At 41.2% G+C, this 17612-nt stretch overlaps 1 protein-coding gene across 2 annotated transcripts in view; it reads right to left on the reverse strand.

Annotated features, from left to right (window-relative positions):
* The window catches only part of vta1 (vesicle (multivesicular body) trafficking 1), a 113496-nt gene that overhangs the window by 41155 nt on the left and 54729 nt on the right, over positions 1-17612 (reverse strand). For both annotated transcript variants that reach the window (XM_084031108.1, XM_084031107.1), the window contains exon 4: positions 6778-6853. In XM_084031108.1, coding sequence (XP_083887234.1) covers positions 6778-6853 — 76 coding nt within the window. The remainder of the gene's footprint in view (positions 1-6777; positions 6854-17612) is intronic.

Genomic DNA, 17612 nt, shown 5'->3' on the forward strand with positions numbered 1-17612 from the left:
TGCTTGAGTGTCACGATAAGAGCAAGCAGCATCTTGCTTGCATGGCAGCTAAGCGGGCTGCTGATAACCCGTCCTCTGGTGCCTTGCCGGTTCTTTTTAATAAACAGAACGAAGCCAACCAATCTGGGGGGAACAAGGTGGCTCCCACATATTGAAAAAGCTCTTCAGATCCTCATGAAGGACTATCCTGTTGTGTTGGCATACATGGAAAAACACAATTGAGATGAGGCAAGTTGTTTTTCTGAAGCAATATTATCCTTAAATTTGTATAATCATTACTGCGTTATATTCTCACTGAACAACGATACGCTGTTTGTGCTTATTTTAGATCTGCCAGCGCAGACATGATCGGGAGAGCCAAACAGTGTGTCCAGATCCTGAAGGACTACAGCCGCCTAATGTTTGTGGTCCTGGTTCAGGATATCCTGCATGTTTTGAGCTGGTCAGTTTACTTATTACTTTTTCCTCTGTATAGTTTTGAGTGAATAGTAAAGTGTAGTATTAGTAAGTCTTATCTAATAGGTGACATTGTAATCCATTACAGTTTATGTTTGAAGCTTCAGGAGGACGGTGTTACACTCCCCAAGGCCTTACAGGCCTTTGAGACGACACTGCTCATGCTTACAAGCATGCACACAACAGCTGGAGAGAGCCTTGAAACCTTTCTTCAGGAGTCAGCAGAGGGCCAGTTCCATGCAGTTCAGCTACAGAGCTTTAGCCAGGAGAGCAGGGATAGATTTAACAGGTAGTAAATTTAAAAGAGAAAATAAGAACATGGTTAACAGTTCAATTAGCCTGTTGTTCATAAAAGGGCTCATTTAGTTGTGTTTACTGTGTTAAATGTTTTATTTGCACAGTGTCCCTGCCTTTAAAACAAAATTAAAAAAGACATGTTATGTTGTTAGATTGAAGAGCCAACTCCTTGACGAGGTCTTCCAAAGCCTGAGGAGCCGGTTCAAGAGCCTGGAGTCGGACAAAATACTTCTAGCGGCTGCAAGGTTGGTGGACCCAAGAGAGTGGCCCACAGAGGAGGCAGAGCTGGCCAGCTTTGGAGCGGACCATCTTCTTCTGATCACAGAACACTTTGCCGAGATACTGGACAGGGCGGGCTGTGACAGGAGTAAGGCAAGACGAGAAGAGTGGCCCAGTGCCAAAGTGGTCATAAAAGCGCTGCCCCAGGCTCAACAAACCAACGTATGGGCAGACTTTTTTAAAGATCCAGACAGGCTACAGAGCTTCCCCAACCTGCTGATGGTGGTTGAGCTAATCCTCGTGCTCCCACTCTCCACTGCTGCTTGTGAGCGTGGCTTCAGTGCGATGAAGCGCATAAAAACTGACTGGCGTAGCAGCCTTTCAGTCGAAATGTTGTGGAAGCAGTTGCCAACTACAATGCAGAACGTGTTGTAGGACGATGGCTGTCAGCAGGTCAGAGAGCACGTCGGGTGTGAGGGGATTATTTATTTATTTATTTTTGTGCCAAAGTTTGAGTGGCCAAGATTAAAATATGGGATAAAACCGCAAAAAAAAAAATACCAATGTTCCAACAATGTTCCAACAATGTCAGAATTATTCATACATTGTAAATAAAGATCAAATATAACAATTTACCTGAATCTTTGTCATTATTTGATAACCACTAATAAAAAAAACTATATTTGGGGCCAGTGAAAATTGACTTCGGGCAAGTAGAATTCAGACCCACTGGCCCGACTGGGCAAGTGGAAAAAAACCTTAGCATTGAGCCCTGCAGTCACAGAAGGAATACGCAATGTAATAAAATGTATGTACAAAATTTAAGGACACCTAAAGAATAAGAAAGATGCAAATTGACTACCTAAGAATTGAGCAGCCTCCTTTTAGCTCAAGCCCATCCCTGAGAGTGATGCATTATACTACAGCCTGGCCAATAAGGGTGTGAATCTTTGGCTTCACAGCGATTCGATTCGATTAACGATACAGTAGTTGGCGATTCAATTCGATTCTGTAAACCACGATTTCATTCAGTAACTTGTAACCAAAATTCTATATCCATTAAATAAACATGCAATAATGCAAGTGAGATTCTTCTGAAATAATATTTTATGCTGAATACAAAAATGTAATTAAACATTGCTCAGTTATTTTTAACATTTTTCAATAGACTACATGCTGGCAGGGGAGAGTGTCTTAAACGTATTAAAACATTAATCATAAGTAAGAATCACGATTCATCCGATTAATGCATTTATATCGATTATTGGTGAAGCCAAAACGATTCATTCTATTTATTTATTTTAGCAGATCGATTGAGTTGAATCTCCTGGGTTCGATTCCCAGGTCGGCCCGGGTTCCTTCTGTGTGGAGTTTGCATGTTCTCCCCATGTAAGCGTGGGTTCTCTCCGGGTTCTCCGGCTTCCTCCCACAGTCCAAAGACATGCAGGATGGGGATAGGTTCATTGATGACTCTAAATTGCCCGTAGGTGTGAGTGTGAGTGTGAATGGTTGTTTGTCTCTCCATGTTGGCCCTGTGATAGACTGGCGACCTGTCCAGGGTGTACCCTGCCTTCGCCCAATGACAGCTGGGATCGGCTCCAGCCCCCCCGCGACCCTGAATACAGGATAAGCAGTAGACAATGGATGGATGGATGGATTTAGTTGAATCTATAGGACTGACAATCGATTCATCGATCAATCGAATGAATCGTTTCACCTCTACTGGCCAATGATGGATTTTTGAGGCCAAAGCATTATGTGGGAGTTCAATAAATCAGATTACGATTTCTTAACGTTTCATAAATTAATAAACATTTCTATACTGTTCCCAACAGGCAGCAAAGCAGCCGCACGCCAAAAAAATGTGAACTCCTGGAATAATTTATTACGGAGAATTATAATGACAATAAATACTTATTAGAACATTTTACATTGTAAAGATAAACGTCAGTGATTTCTGGTGGATAAATTGAATAATGGAGTTTCTAAACAACATCAAAAGTAACTTTGGTATTATGTACTGCACTCTTGTTACTTATCAGCTGGCATAAATACAGATCTGAATCCAGTTGGGATCGGATGGCCTGCCTATTTATTGATCTAGATTCAAGGAATTTATTGTCGTTATGCAACACAGGGTTGTACAATGCAAGGCAGTTGTAGCCCATTTCTTGCACAATAAAAACAAGACAAAAAGCAAAAAAACAAAAAAAACAATTCATTATATGAAAAATTCAACATCAGGGAAACATTGTCCATCACCAAGCATCATTTATGTAAACTCAATGTCCACTGTGACTAGACATCAGACAGCCAGGAGCATGCTGGGAAGTGTATCATAATTGGATTGGTTTGGAAAGTTGGCTGGTATTCCCCAAAAAACATAATGAGTCTTAAATACAAACAACTAGGCACATCCTTTTTGTATACATGTACAATTTAAATATTTTAGCATTTGACCAACAATCTTGCCAAAGTAGCTGTTAGAGTATCTTTTTAGCCACATGCAGTTTACTGACATCTGGCCTTTATCTACAGCCTCCTGTGGACATAAATACCTATTCTCTGGAGCTTGAAGGGACGATAAATTCTAAAGCCTGATGGTGCTGCTGTCAGGGCTCGCTGAGTCATGGTGGAGAGCCATGATCACAACAGGAGGCAGAAGGACAAATGGTCAACGCTGTCTTTGATTCAGCGCTATGACAGATATAACTGAAACAAAGTGCAGGCAGGGTTAATAGATCCTGTAGCATTCAGGTAGGAACTTCAAGTACCATATTTAACCCACATACAGTTCAGAATGGTGGCTTTTGTCTGGAACTTGGGCTTAGACTCTTTGCAGGCACCTCAAGTTAAAAATATCACTGATGCCTGGAAGATGGATACCTGTTCTGGGTGGTTTAAATCACTCACTGTAAACCCCCCCTGTCCTGGGCTGAGTACATCCCATGCCAGTTTGTAATGTTTTTTTCAGCAGCTTTCATGGGGCTGTTATTTTTTCATGTTGCTTGAGAACGTTCTGGTAGCTCATGAAAGTTCATCAGCAACACTCTTGCATAGAAAACATCTCATTCTGAAGAAATGTATGTTTAACATGCTGGACTTTACCCAACAGTTTTTATTCTCTTGATTTTTGTGTTTAGAGTCGCCTATATGACAATAAAAACTGCCATGAGACTTTGTTGTGTGAGGATTCAGTACAAACCATCCGACTACGAGGGTAGTATGGATAATATGTTTATGGTACTCTTCTTTATGCAGGGGATCGGGGCTGAAAACAAAAATGCTACATCGTGAACAAAGAATCCAGAACACTAGATTGTTGATGGTATCGAGAATGGTGTAACTTCACTGGTACTGGTTTCAAGTATTACATTTCTGAACCCGGTCTCTTCTCCTCTCCACAGTCCAGCAGGAGAGCAGTCACAGAGAATCAGGTTTCCTGATGGACGACCTTGTTAAGTGACACTGACTCCACTCAGCTGGGCCGGGAAACTGCTGAAAACCTCTTTTTACTGCCTGAAACTCAATCACTCCTGCCTGTCTGTTTGCAGAGCCCTCACCACCAGCCACTCTGAGGACTCATTGTCTGATGCAACAGCTAACTGTACGGACATAAGTGTCCTGTTGATGTTTAAATGGCTTCTGGGTGACACAGTGTAGAGAAAGACGTGCTGTGTGTGTGTGTGTGTGTGTGTGTGTGTGTGTGTGTGTGTGTGTGTGTGTGTGTGTGTGTGTGTGTGTGTCTCAACCTCAGAAAGGCCCATTTCCTCCTGCTGACCACATATTTCATGATAAATCTTTACACGATGTGCACCTGACGCAGTATGTTAAATAACATAGTTTTATCTCCCAATAAGTAGCTTGAAGTTTGTTTAAATCCTCATATTTCAGGCAGCCCAACTCTTTATAGAAGCTCTACAATGTTTCCATAAAATATTCAAAGATATTATTTGATATTTTGTTATGACCATGCCTTTCCATAAAACGCAAATATTCTAAATGTTTCAATGTGACATGTTCGTCATGGCTGACTGATGATTGTGGAAGAAAACTCCTCAGGTCCTATTCTGTGGCTGGTCCAGATGAGGTTTAATCACTGTCAGTGGAGAAAGAAGTTCACAACGTTGCTGTAAAATCCTCTCTGACAAGAGTGGGGCTAGTCAGAGTTTTATACAGTTACAGAGAACATGGAGGAAGGAGTGATGAGTGGATTTGCATTGACTCAATACAGGTCTGCTTCCAAGAGGAAGATACTTCCTGAGAAGTCAAAGGTGTGGCTGCTCTCGGGGCAAAATTTAACCACAATCAAATAGGAGCAACAGGACATTTGATCAGTACAAGAGAAAGGAATATTAGGATGAGATTAAAATAAAACTTAGGTAACACATTTTCTTCTACATGATTAAGTATACAAAGTAATTTCTGTGTGGTTAAAAACATGTCCAGGCGACTAACAACAAATAGTGAATGTCATGTTGGTGGTCTGAAATTAGCACCGCCACATGGAGGTTCATTGTTGGCGCTGGTGTGTGAATTGGTGGCAGGAAGGGCCATTCAAAACACAACACATTTAACAGAAAGACATGTATAGTTGGATAAAGCTACACGTTTGCAGCCGATATATAATTATATTACATACATATTCTAGACGGCGATCACAGGAGAACGCTTGCCTCTGGGTGATGTTGGTACTTTGAAATTGTATTGACTCTGGAAATTTTGAGCATATTCTAGTCCTGCTCAATGTGTTAAGTGTCCTGAGATTACTTCTGTTGTGATATGAAATTATAAATAAAATTGAATTGAATTGAAGAGGAGATACAGAGTTTTTCATTTGTACGTCAATATACACTGTCCCTGATCCGACCCAAGATCAGTCCATGTGTCCTGCTTCCAATCATTCAACACAGCAGTTCATGAAATAGTCATGACATTGTAATCTATTCATTTGCGTACATGGACACAAAGTTTACATGTTTTCATGTCACTCAGCACCATGATCAAACTAAATTATTTCTATTGTAAGTATTATTATTGCCAGCACCATTCCTATTTCTGTCAGTCGGGACGCCATTACACTGCAAAATGAATGACTGGTTCAGGCTGTCATGTTTGGGCTTAACTACAAGCAAGGTTTAGCCAACAAAAGCATAGACTGTAGAGAAGAAGTGGCTGTAGTCATGGTGACGTCACCCATTGGTTTGTGGACTACGGTTTTGAAGCCTTGAGTTCTGCATTTTGGTCGTCGCCTTCTTGGAGTGTTTGCAACCAGTGAAGGAAGTGACCATATTTGGACTGTGGAGTAGCGACAGGTGGATATAACACCCTTACTGGATCTGGATCCATCTGGATCTGGTGTGAAGCTGCTAACAATGTTAGCTTCATAACAATGTTAGCTTCATAATTAAGTAAGTTCAACTTTACAGCTAAGTGTTAAAGTCATCTTAGTAGCTGATTGCATTGGTAGCAATGCAGTGGTAGCAACCTGCCAACCACAAAGTAGCCCTGCCCAAAGTATACCGTTTTATGGTCTATTTGACTCTAAAAGGACCATCATTTACTATGGTAATGCTCTGAAAACAGCAACTTTCAGTTTAAAGGCAGAGATGCACCATCCTTAACAGACATCTTGTTAACAAGATTAATGTTTTGTCAGTTTAAGTCTCTTCAGGTGGATTTGTGGATCATTTGGACAGCTGCATCCTTAAATAAATGATTTGACTTAGTGTCTTACCAGAACATTGAACTGGTTTATGTTGATAATCTTTACTTGAAAGTTTGCACAGTCAATCTTTATCTTACCTCCTCTGACAACTCCCCGAACACAGACAAGACATCCAGCAGCAGACTGGCCGAGTAGAATGACTTGATCATGTTCCTGGGGAAAGGAAGGAGGCAAGAAGGAGATGGAGGGGGAAGAGGGAGATGGGAAAGGAAGAAAAGGAAGGAGAAAGGAAGATTTTAAACTATTAGTTCATTGTTCCAATAAGATCCAATATGATTCCAGAGTGCAGGTGAAAGTGAAAGTCACAAGATTGAATTACATTTCAGGGTCCAAGACAGTTTCCAAATAGATCAACAACCACTTAAGGGGTCGTCTTGAGAGTTCATACTTCACCGTGGAAGTCTTAACGCAAAGTCCACTTCTACCACATGTCACACTCCTTGAGTTGACATGGATCCGTTGTCATCAAGTGACCTAATGACAAAAAAGCTCCATTACACCTGAACAATCTCCACCTGCTGATGAAGATCATGAGGTTGGGAGTGCCGAGGGGGAAATGCCAGCTGTGGATATAATTTGTCTGCCAAATGTCCAAAGTATATTGTGTATTTGCATATTTCTTTGGTTTTGCAGTTAAGTTTACAGAAAAACACATATACTTGCTGAATCATACACTCAGTAAGGTGCCATATAAAACATTATAATTTGTGATTAAAGCCCAGATATCAATTCTGCATATTTAATGGACAATAAAACTGGAATTATCTTTTTATTCCAAGTTTGTTTTTTACAAACAAGTATTCCGTCCTCATCTGGTGAGCCTAGTTAGCTAGCTAGCTTGCTAGAAAGCCAAGCTAACAGCTGTGTTGGTGATGTACGTTGCATGAGACGAGATGAAGTTCACTGAGCTGTTTAATACTAAACTATGATACACTGAGACTTTCTGGACTTGACAAATTATACAGTGTATCGCCAAAAGTATTCACTCAAAGCGAGTGTCACTGAAAAGTGAAGACGATGACATCGCCGTTATCTTGACGTTCCAAGATATTTTATTGCGAAGGAGATCACACTCTGAAACTTCAATAGTCTCACTCCAGTCTATGTGAAATTGTGCCAACACACTGCCCCCCCCCTCCCCCCTCCCCCCTCCCAAAAAAAACCTCTTCAGATCAACACGATTCATGTGAATGACATATTTTGACTGAAAGCAGCGAATTCCGCTGAAATGCAACTAGTTTGCAGGTATATGTGACCACAGATTATCTTGGGACTTGATGTAATGTCTCGCTGGTGTAACGTTAGACAACAAATACATGTCGATAGATATGTGGACACTAAATATTAGGGGTGCAACGGATCAAAAGACTCACGGTTCGGATCGTTTCTCGGATCAGCAAAAAAAAAAGACAAGACAAATAAACAATAAAGTTTGTCTTTCGTTTATTAACACTTGTTAAATAATAATATATAAAATCAACTTAAAGTGCACAAGGCATAATATCTTCTTTTTGACATAATTAATGAAAAACAACTTAAAGTGCAACATAAGAAGGCATATCTCTTTCCTTTTAACATGGACCAATGACCATGTGCAAAGCACCCTATCTGTGGACCCAGTCCTGCCTCATTCACTGTATTTATTTGATTTTTGGCATTATCAGTTGTGACTGGGATATTAGTACTGGGCCTCTTTATCTTCCATTCCTCCACAGCTTGTGTCAGAACTTGCGCAAGATGAGTGCCTGTGTGACTCTCGTAGAGGGGGGCGTGTCTGGAGCACCGGACTTCTCATCTCCCAGTCTGCTGTGATGAAGTGAGCGGTTATCCTCACATAGCGCTGCATTCCCCTGGACGTCCACCCGTCTGTCGTGAGCACAACAGAGGATGTTCGGGATAGTTCATCCACAACTTTTTTCTTCTCCTGCTCATAAAGATCTGGCACAATCTTTTCGCTGAAGTGGGTGCGTGACGAGATATCGTAACGTGGCTCAAGCACTGTCAGCATGTGTTTAAAGCCCTCGTTTTTCACAACCAAATAAGGCCTCATGTCTGCAGCTATAAACACACCGATAGCGTTTGATATGGCTTTAGCCCAGTCGGATTGTACAGCAAGGGGCTGCTTAAATGCCGTGGTGATAAGCGGTTGTTGAGCAGCCTTCGTTTATACTCCGGTCAGTGAAACATCGGGGTGATGTTGCTTCAAGTGCGTGGCCATGCTTGATGTGTTTCTACTGTCATATGGCTTTCTTGTGCCACAGTGCTGACACACCGTCACGGTTTTATCCACTAATCTCTTTCCTTCATCATTATACTTGACAGGGAAGCCAAAATGCTCCCATACAGGGGATTTAAATGACGCGGGGCGTTCAAGCTCCTCCGTTCCTCCGCTCGCCATGACCACGCTCAGTCCAGTTCAGTCCACACACTTGTCAACTTTTTTTTTCATAAATCAATTCGTGGATCACGTATGTGCTGAACCGAAGATCAATGATGATGTATTCTACCTGCTCATTAATAGCACTCGCATGTGGAAAGTCCACTGGTTCATTCACCATCTCTGGTGGTTACTGTTCTTCCATAGCCTGACACGCTGTCACACTAACATACGTCATCATTGTTGGTCTTTAGAGAATCTGTTTACAGAAGAAGTAACCAGGTGGGATCAGCACCCTCTGCATGGGCTCATGTCAAATGCAAATGAGCTCACAAGAGGATTACCTAAATTAGAGATCGACACATTCACGCGGAATCTTTTCAGATCTGCCATCTCGGTCAAACAGCTGAAGATGTTTTGGTTTGTTGCTCTGCCAGCATGCAATAGTGGAAGTCTGGATTCATTGCCCTCTTTTACATCAAAGTAGTGATCCAGGCGAGATGTGACGGATGAGTTGAGGACTTACTGACTTCAGAGAGCTCAACTCTCTCAGAAGACTTGCCAAGTTCAAATGAACATCATTGTCAACATATTGGACTGTAAAGCAGAGATCATAGACTTAAGTGTTCTTTAATACCTCAACATTTCAACCTCTGCACGCCATTTAAATTCATTGTTGTGCTAAGCCAAATGTTACAATATTGACAAACTCATATCTCAAGATCAGTATATAAAATTGGTTTCTGAGAGAGCGCTGTACAATACCTTCCACGTATTGGCAGAAATAGCTCAGAAGCAAGTGATATTGAAACTTCTCTAGTCAGATGATAGCGGTTCTGAAAAGTAGCAACAAGCTTCCAATTCCTCGGTTAAAAACCGAAATGAGGGGGCGGCCAGTGGCGCAGGGGTTAGGGCAGCCGCCCCATGTACAGAGGTTCAACGTCCTCTAAGCGGTGATCCAGGGTTCGACTCCCGGCCCGGCAATCAGTTTCCCGCATGTCTTCTCCCGCTATCTCCCTGTTTCCACACTGTCTCTATAAAATAATAAAAGGCTTAATCTTAAAAAAAAAAAAAAAATAAACGAGGAGGTCCAAAACAACCAAGGAAAAGAAAACACAGGCGGAAAAGAAGGAAAAAATTGGGATGATGCCTGTGATAAAACCAGAGTTAACATCGGACTCGCGTTTCAAAGGTGGTGCAATACATCAGACTCGCGTTTCAAAGGTGGCGCGATCTAAGGGATTTCAAAGGGCACGAAGTCGAGGGGAAGAAGCTCGGTGGTTGAGTGTGAGGAGTGTGAGGGGTTGTAAACATTCAAAATCTGACAGAGTGCCCTCGATCCGCCGGACTCGCCGACTGGGACTTTAATCTTGCATTCTCTCTCCTGGCCATCTGTTTGCAAAAAGAAGTCTTCTCACTTGATTTATTACCTTTATTAAAATGGTCCATTCAGAGTCAAATAGACCTTAAAGCAGGGTTTTAGGGCGGGGGCTACCTTGTGATTGACAAGACAGTGCATTGCTACCTCGCTACCAATGCTACAGATGCTATTAGCTTTATGAACCTAAAGTTGACCTTCAATTAAGAAGCTAGGAGGGTGGGGATGTGGACTGGACCAACATCACAGAACTTTCAACCATGAGACCTGACTCGGACACCATGGGTTTCTTGAGTTTTTCACAAACAACACTGAGACTGGTTTGAAAATTCAGCATTTCCTGTTAGTTACATCCAATGAGCCTCGACTAGACACATCACATCGTGACCTCATATGAACTTACATTCAAATATCTCCATCTTTGATTGTACTCTGCAAAACCTCCTACTGTTGAGTTCAGTTGAGGGAAAAAAACTTGGATCGACAACATATCAGAGTAACCCTAGTTAAAATGTTAGAGGATATCGATCTGACAGATGTATGGAGAACCCTTAACCCATCAGTCAAAGATTTTACGTTTTATTCTAATCCACACAATTCCTATTCTCGAATTGATTATTTTACTATACCTCCACAGATTATGGGGCAAGTGATTACATGCAGCATAGGGTCTATCCATATGAGTGACCATGCTCCAGTCTTCCTGGAAATAATATCTGGAAATTATTAAAATCAAATTGATTTCCCATTTATTTCCTCTAACAACCTATCAAAACAATGGCTACATGCATGTTAAGTAAGGGATTCAATAAGCTTGTAAACATATACTAGAGGCTTTGGTTTTAAGCAGCCCACATTTACCATTTACCATCACACACACACACACACACACACACACACACACACACACACACACACACACACACACACACACACACACACACACACACACACACACACACACACACACACACACACACACACACACACACACACACACACACACACACACACACACACACACACACACACAGCGCGCGAGAGAGAGAGAGAGAGAGAGAGAGAGTTAAGGTAACATGAATGGCCACCATGGGCATGTACATTCTTCATGAAAGTGCATGTAACTGCCAGTGTGCGTTCTTGTAAGGACTATTGTGTAACCAATAAGCCTATATACATATATTTGTTTTTGTATTGACACATTTTCTCCTTTGGTGACATAACAAGCAAACACTCAGTCCTGGTCCTCGTTAACCTGCAGGCTGTTTGTGTTTCCCCCTTCAGCGGAACTGAACTGTTACCCGATCCTGCTGGATATAGCTGCTGAAAACAGAGGGCTACTCAGTGGTTCTTTACACCACAAACAAGTCCAGAGAGGGTGTCGCCTGCCTCCATTCATCCTCCACGAACACTTCCGGACAGGGAAGGAAGCTCCACTTCCTGTTGTGGTGCCGCTTCATGAAGAAGAAATTGTGCAACTAGAAAAACTTTAAAAAACATATCTATGAATGTGTGTGTATGTGTGTGCTAGTTCTCAATGAATAACATATTCCAGTTGGAAATCTTTATTCATTACAAAGTGCAATGCGTGGACAACAAAACAACATGGATGATTAATTAAATCAAAACCCTCATCTTATTGAGGTCTCGATTTAGAATCATACCAAAAATCAAAGTGGAAAATCAGATCGCAGGCTGATCCAACTCGTGTGGAGATTTTTCAAGACATGTCAAAATGATCCTCAGTAGTGCGTGTGTCCTCCACGTGCCTCTATGCACTCCCTACAACGCCTGGGCATGCTGCTGATGAGACGACGGATGGTCTCCTGAGGGATCTCCTCCCAGACCTGGACCAGAGCAGCAGTCAACTCCTGGACAGTCTGTGGTGCGACATGGCGTTGGTGGATGGAACGAGACATGATGTCCCAGATGTGCTCAGTAGGATTCAGGTCTAGGGAACAGGCAGGCCAGTCCATAACATCAATGCCTTCATCATGCAGGAACTGCTGACACACTCCAGCAACATGAGCCTGCTCTCATCCGTGAAGAGCACAGAGCGCCAATGGCAAATCTGCCAATCTCTGTGATCTCAAATGCCAATAGCATTGCACGGTGTTGGGTTGTAAGCACAGGCCCTATTTGTGGACGTCGGGCCCTCAAACCACCCTCATGGAGTCGATTTCGGACCGTTTGAGTTGAAACTTGAACATCAGTGGCCTGCTGGAGGTCATTTTGTAGGGCTCTGGCAGTGCTCCATCTGTTCCTCCGTGCACAAAGGAACAGATCGGTCTTGCTGTTGGGTTGTTGTCCTTCTTCGGCCCCCTCCACGTCTCCTGGTGTACTGGCCTGTCTATATATAGATATATATATACATATATACATATACATATACATATATATATATACATATATATATACATATATACACATATATATATACATATATATATATATATATATATATCACTCCCTATATATATATATATCACTCCCTACCTAGCCAGGACTTACGACCACAGTTTCAACATTACGCACCGTCTAGCAGAAACAATGTCACTAGCCAACATCTGTCTGATCCTGAAAAAGAACAAGGACCCTGAAGACCCAGCCTCTTATAGGCCCGTATCACTCATTAATGTAGATGTAAAGATACTAGCTAAAGTTTTGACTTTGAGACTTGAACCACTGATATCAATATTGGGTAAACCTGATCAAACAGGCTTTATTAAAGGGAGGAGCTCCTCTAATAATATCAGAAGGCTCCTGAATATAATACAGCTAGCCAGTGATAATGGTGTACAGGGCCTGGTGGTATCTTTGGACTCTTTAAAAGCCTCTGACATGGTCGAATGGCCCTTTCTCTTTTATACTATGGAGAAATTTAAAATAGGGACAGAATTTATTGATTGGGTGAAACTGCTGTATCGATCCCCAAAAAGCGGCCGTTATTACTAATTCTTTTTGCTCAGATTCTTTCCCATTGCAGCGTGGTACCCGCCAGGGATGCCCATTGAGCCCTCTCCTATTCGCATTAGCTATTGAGCCTTTAGCAGAACTCATAAGAACTACCTCGTTGATTAAGGGCTTTAATGTTAAAGGCACAGTACATAAAATTTCGCTTTATGCGGATGATGTCCTTTTGTACTGAGTGGACATAGACAACACAATTCCATGTCTGGTCGATTGTCTAGAAAAATTTGGACACATATCAGGTTTTAAGGTGAACTTATCTAAAACTGAAGCCATGCCTATTGGTGCATTGACAGGCTCAGCTCCACCCAATAGCTTTCCTTTTCACTGGTCAACCAAGGAAATAACATACCTTGGAATGAGGATTGGCCCCTCTCTTAGGAAACTGGTCAAACTTAATCTTCAACCTATCATAACATGCATTAAGGAGGATTTATATAGATTGGGAACCCTACCTGTTTCCTGGTTAGGTAGGATAAGCGTGCTCAAAATGAATATTTTGCCCAGGCAAAACTCAATCCCCAATAGTTTTTTCATTGATTTGGACAGGATGTTTACAAGATTCATTTGGCAGGGCAAAAATGTCAGAATGAAGATAAATAAGTTACAGAGAAGCAAAGACCAAGGGGGCCTTGGAGTTCCAAACATGCGACTATATTATTGGGCAGCACAAATGCGGTACATATATGAATGGGTGAACCCGGATGCTACAAATAGATGGATTGATATGGAGTCTAAAAATACATGGAATAAGATTAAGGCTGGTTTTAAACTTAAAAAGCATTTTTCACTCCAGGCTCCAATATGGAGAAATCCAGATCCCCCAGCCCCCCCCCGCAATGCAAAGGTATAGTGATATATATATATATATATATATATACATATATATATACACACACATATACACAGTATATATATACACACACATATACACAGTTTATATACACACACACACACACACACACACACACACACACACATATATATATATATATATATATATATATACCGTAGATGACCATTTAGTAGCCCGGGCGTTTAATATGCTAAATCGACTTGGAGCCCAGGCGTTTATAAGAACCAGGCGCGTATTTGCAACAGGCTACAATTTATTTTTGCAATGAGCAGCACCAGACCATCATGCAAAGAACAAGGAGCTCACCATAGCACCATAGCACCACTGGAACAACACTACTTTTTCCCCCCGACGCATCTTTATTGACATCAGACAATAAATACAAAGACAGTTTGTGTTACCGCGACACAGGGAGCTGATCAGAGCAGTGTTATGAATGATAACGGAAGGGGGGGTCGATCGCGGTAATTTCAACACTGTACATTAGCGCATTTATCTATATCCCTATATCCCTCAGTCTAGCGCGCCTGTGTTTGTGTGTCTGTGTGTGTGTGTGTGTGCGCGCGCCTGCATGCGAGAGAGAGAGAGAGAGCGAGAGGAGGGGCTGACTGACAGAAGAGATGAGAGCCGGTGAAGTGCTGTTAAAAAAAAACTTTTGTTTTCTGTGCAAGACTATGGTAAACACTTAATTGCCCGGGCGTTTAATTGAACCGGCGTTTATTATGCCAAATGAGGTCGGACCCCGGCGGCTATTAGAGCACAGGCGCGTATTTGCACGCGGGCGATACATATATATATATATATATATATATACATATATATACGTATACATATATATATATATATATATATATATATATATATATATGTATATATGTATATATATGTATATATATATACATATATATATATATACACATATATATATATATATATATATATATATATATATATATATACGTATATATATATATATATATATACATAACCCTGTCTCAGTAACTGGCTGAATGTAAAGGAGGACGAAGCTGACTTGTTGTCTATGGAGTGAAAAGGATTTATCATTCTGACTTCACAGCAGAATATTTCCTTGTTCTTTTTTCCAGTTCACATGAGACAATCTGTGCTTAAAGTTAAAAAAGCTGCTGTTTAACAATAGTATTTGAATTTAAATACTTCCTTTGTGTTGACTCCACATTCCATAATTTTACCTTTAAATATCCATTATAACATACTTTATTCTTAAGAAGAAAGAAAGCGATTAATTGCGATTAATTACGGCAAATTGTGCGATTAATTAGTACATTTTTTTTAATCGATTGTATTGGTACTTGGTTCAAATATCCATTCAGAAATCAGGAATCATTTGCAGGAGCCTCTGTAAGGTTTATCTTATTTTTATGCAGTTAGGGTATTAAGTCATCCTTTTTTTCTCGTCTTATATATAGAGCGAACACAAATCGGAGCGCAAACATACTTTCATTGCTGCAAAATTCATCCTCATATTCATATAGTTGTTAAAACCCAGAAATAAAAAATAACCAGCACACGACAGCTCATGTAGACCCCAGTTGAGATAAGGAAGTCCCGAAAATAAAGACAACGAGAGATAAGAACAAATTGAGCAGGAAAAGAAGAAGGGATGGATCTTGGAGGATGTGTGGAAGACACATAGAAAAGTCTTTCTCCAATGAGGATTTATTTAATTACCAGATATTTTCCTCAGGAAAGCACCCTTTAAACCATCCACATACTATATTCTGCATTTTTACCTCGAAGGAAAGCAACGAACTGGGGAGGAACTTTTAAAAACTGAAATGATCCAGTGAAAGAAATCCTTCAATTCACATTAAATCTGGTATCTTGTCGGCCTGCACAGGCCCTTATGGATTTATTCATGATTACAAATAACAAAATAAAAAGAGGTATCACTGTTTTACCGATTGTAGAAGCTGACTTATTTATAAAAGAAATATGAAAAATTTGGGCTGACGCATCAACAATCACATGTGGATCATCATTACAAACAACTTTTTAACTGATTTCTGTGGAAAGGAGTTATTGATTGTTTCCTGAACATGAGCGAAACCACACCCAACCCTGCTGCTATTTGTTTATGACGGTCAAAATACTCGTATGACACATTATGAGATCACATATGCATGGAAGCACACAAACGCTGTAAATCAACAGGAAGGCTGGCTTCCTCCAGCTTCACAGATGAAGCCAGACTTCCACGGAAGGAGGAGGCACCTGCCCAACAGTCTGGGACCGGCTGTACACACCAGTCTGGTTCCAGTTGTGACTTAACTGGCAATATTCAAATAGTGAGAAATTATTATGAAGGAAGAAAAAGTCTGCATATGGAGCTTCATCAAAGAGGAGAGGAGCGTTTGTTTCTCTCACTACAAATGTTCATTTCACACCTCAGTCACACCTCCCAAGTCTGCTAATAGGATTCTAGCCTCGGGAGTAATCCGCCCAAAAACATCATGGCAGCAGACCACATCACTGCAGAAGTATATTCCTCCTGCCGACCATGAACACAACATAAGGCCAGGGTTAGACCACGGATGCTACAAGCAAACACGCAGACAGTGACAGGGGATGTTACAATGTTACAATGTTGACAGTGGATGCTACAATGTTCTTGACTTCATTACTTAAGTTGAGTTTGAGTTGAAACATCAGTTCCAGAGTCTCTAACTTCTATGGTATGATGTTTCATATATTGTAAAATGCACAACATGAAGGGGGAAAGTTCTACAAGGGTCAAAATGCATTTTCCATTTCAGATCGACTCTAAAAGGAAGACAGGTGGATTAGTGGGGAGGCTGCCGCAATCCCATCAGCAGACATGGACATGTGAAAGGAACATCTATATTGAGAGAAACAAAAACTATACAAGCCTAGTTAACCCAGAAAGCAGGTTTAGTTAGAACTCTGAGTTTGATAACCCTGAGAAGAGGGATACTATGAGTTGTTCGTTCCAGGAAGAGAGTGAACTCAACCTTCAGGTTCATGGTCAGTTACCATGGTAACTGTTCACACTTGTTTCTCTATAGAGGCCAATAAAGTGGTATTCCTTGTACCTGACAAGTTTCGGCTACCTTGCCTCTGTAGCCTTCATCAGAGGTGTCACGTGATGTTGGCGTGACGTCATCTGTAATGTGTTATATGGAGTTTTTCTTCCCACCTGATGTGGTGGGATGACCATGTCCCCTGGGGTGCGCCGGGTACAAGGAATACCACTTTATTGGCCTCTATAGAGAAACAAGTGTATATATATATATATATATATATATATATATCAGTAGGCTGAATGAAACTC

The sequence above is a fragment of the Eutrigla gurnardus genome (genome assembly GCF_963514095.1).
Source record: "Eutrigla gurnardus genome assembly, chromosome: 16".
Classification (NCBI taxonomy): Eukaryota; Metazoa; Chordata; class Actinopteri; order Perciformes; family Triglidae; genus Eutrigla; species Eutrigla gurnardus.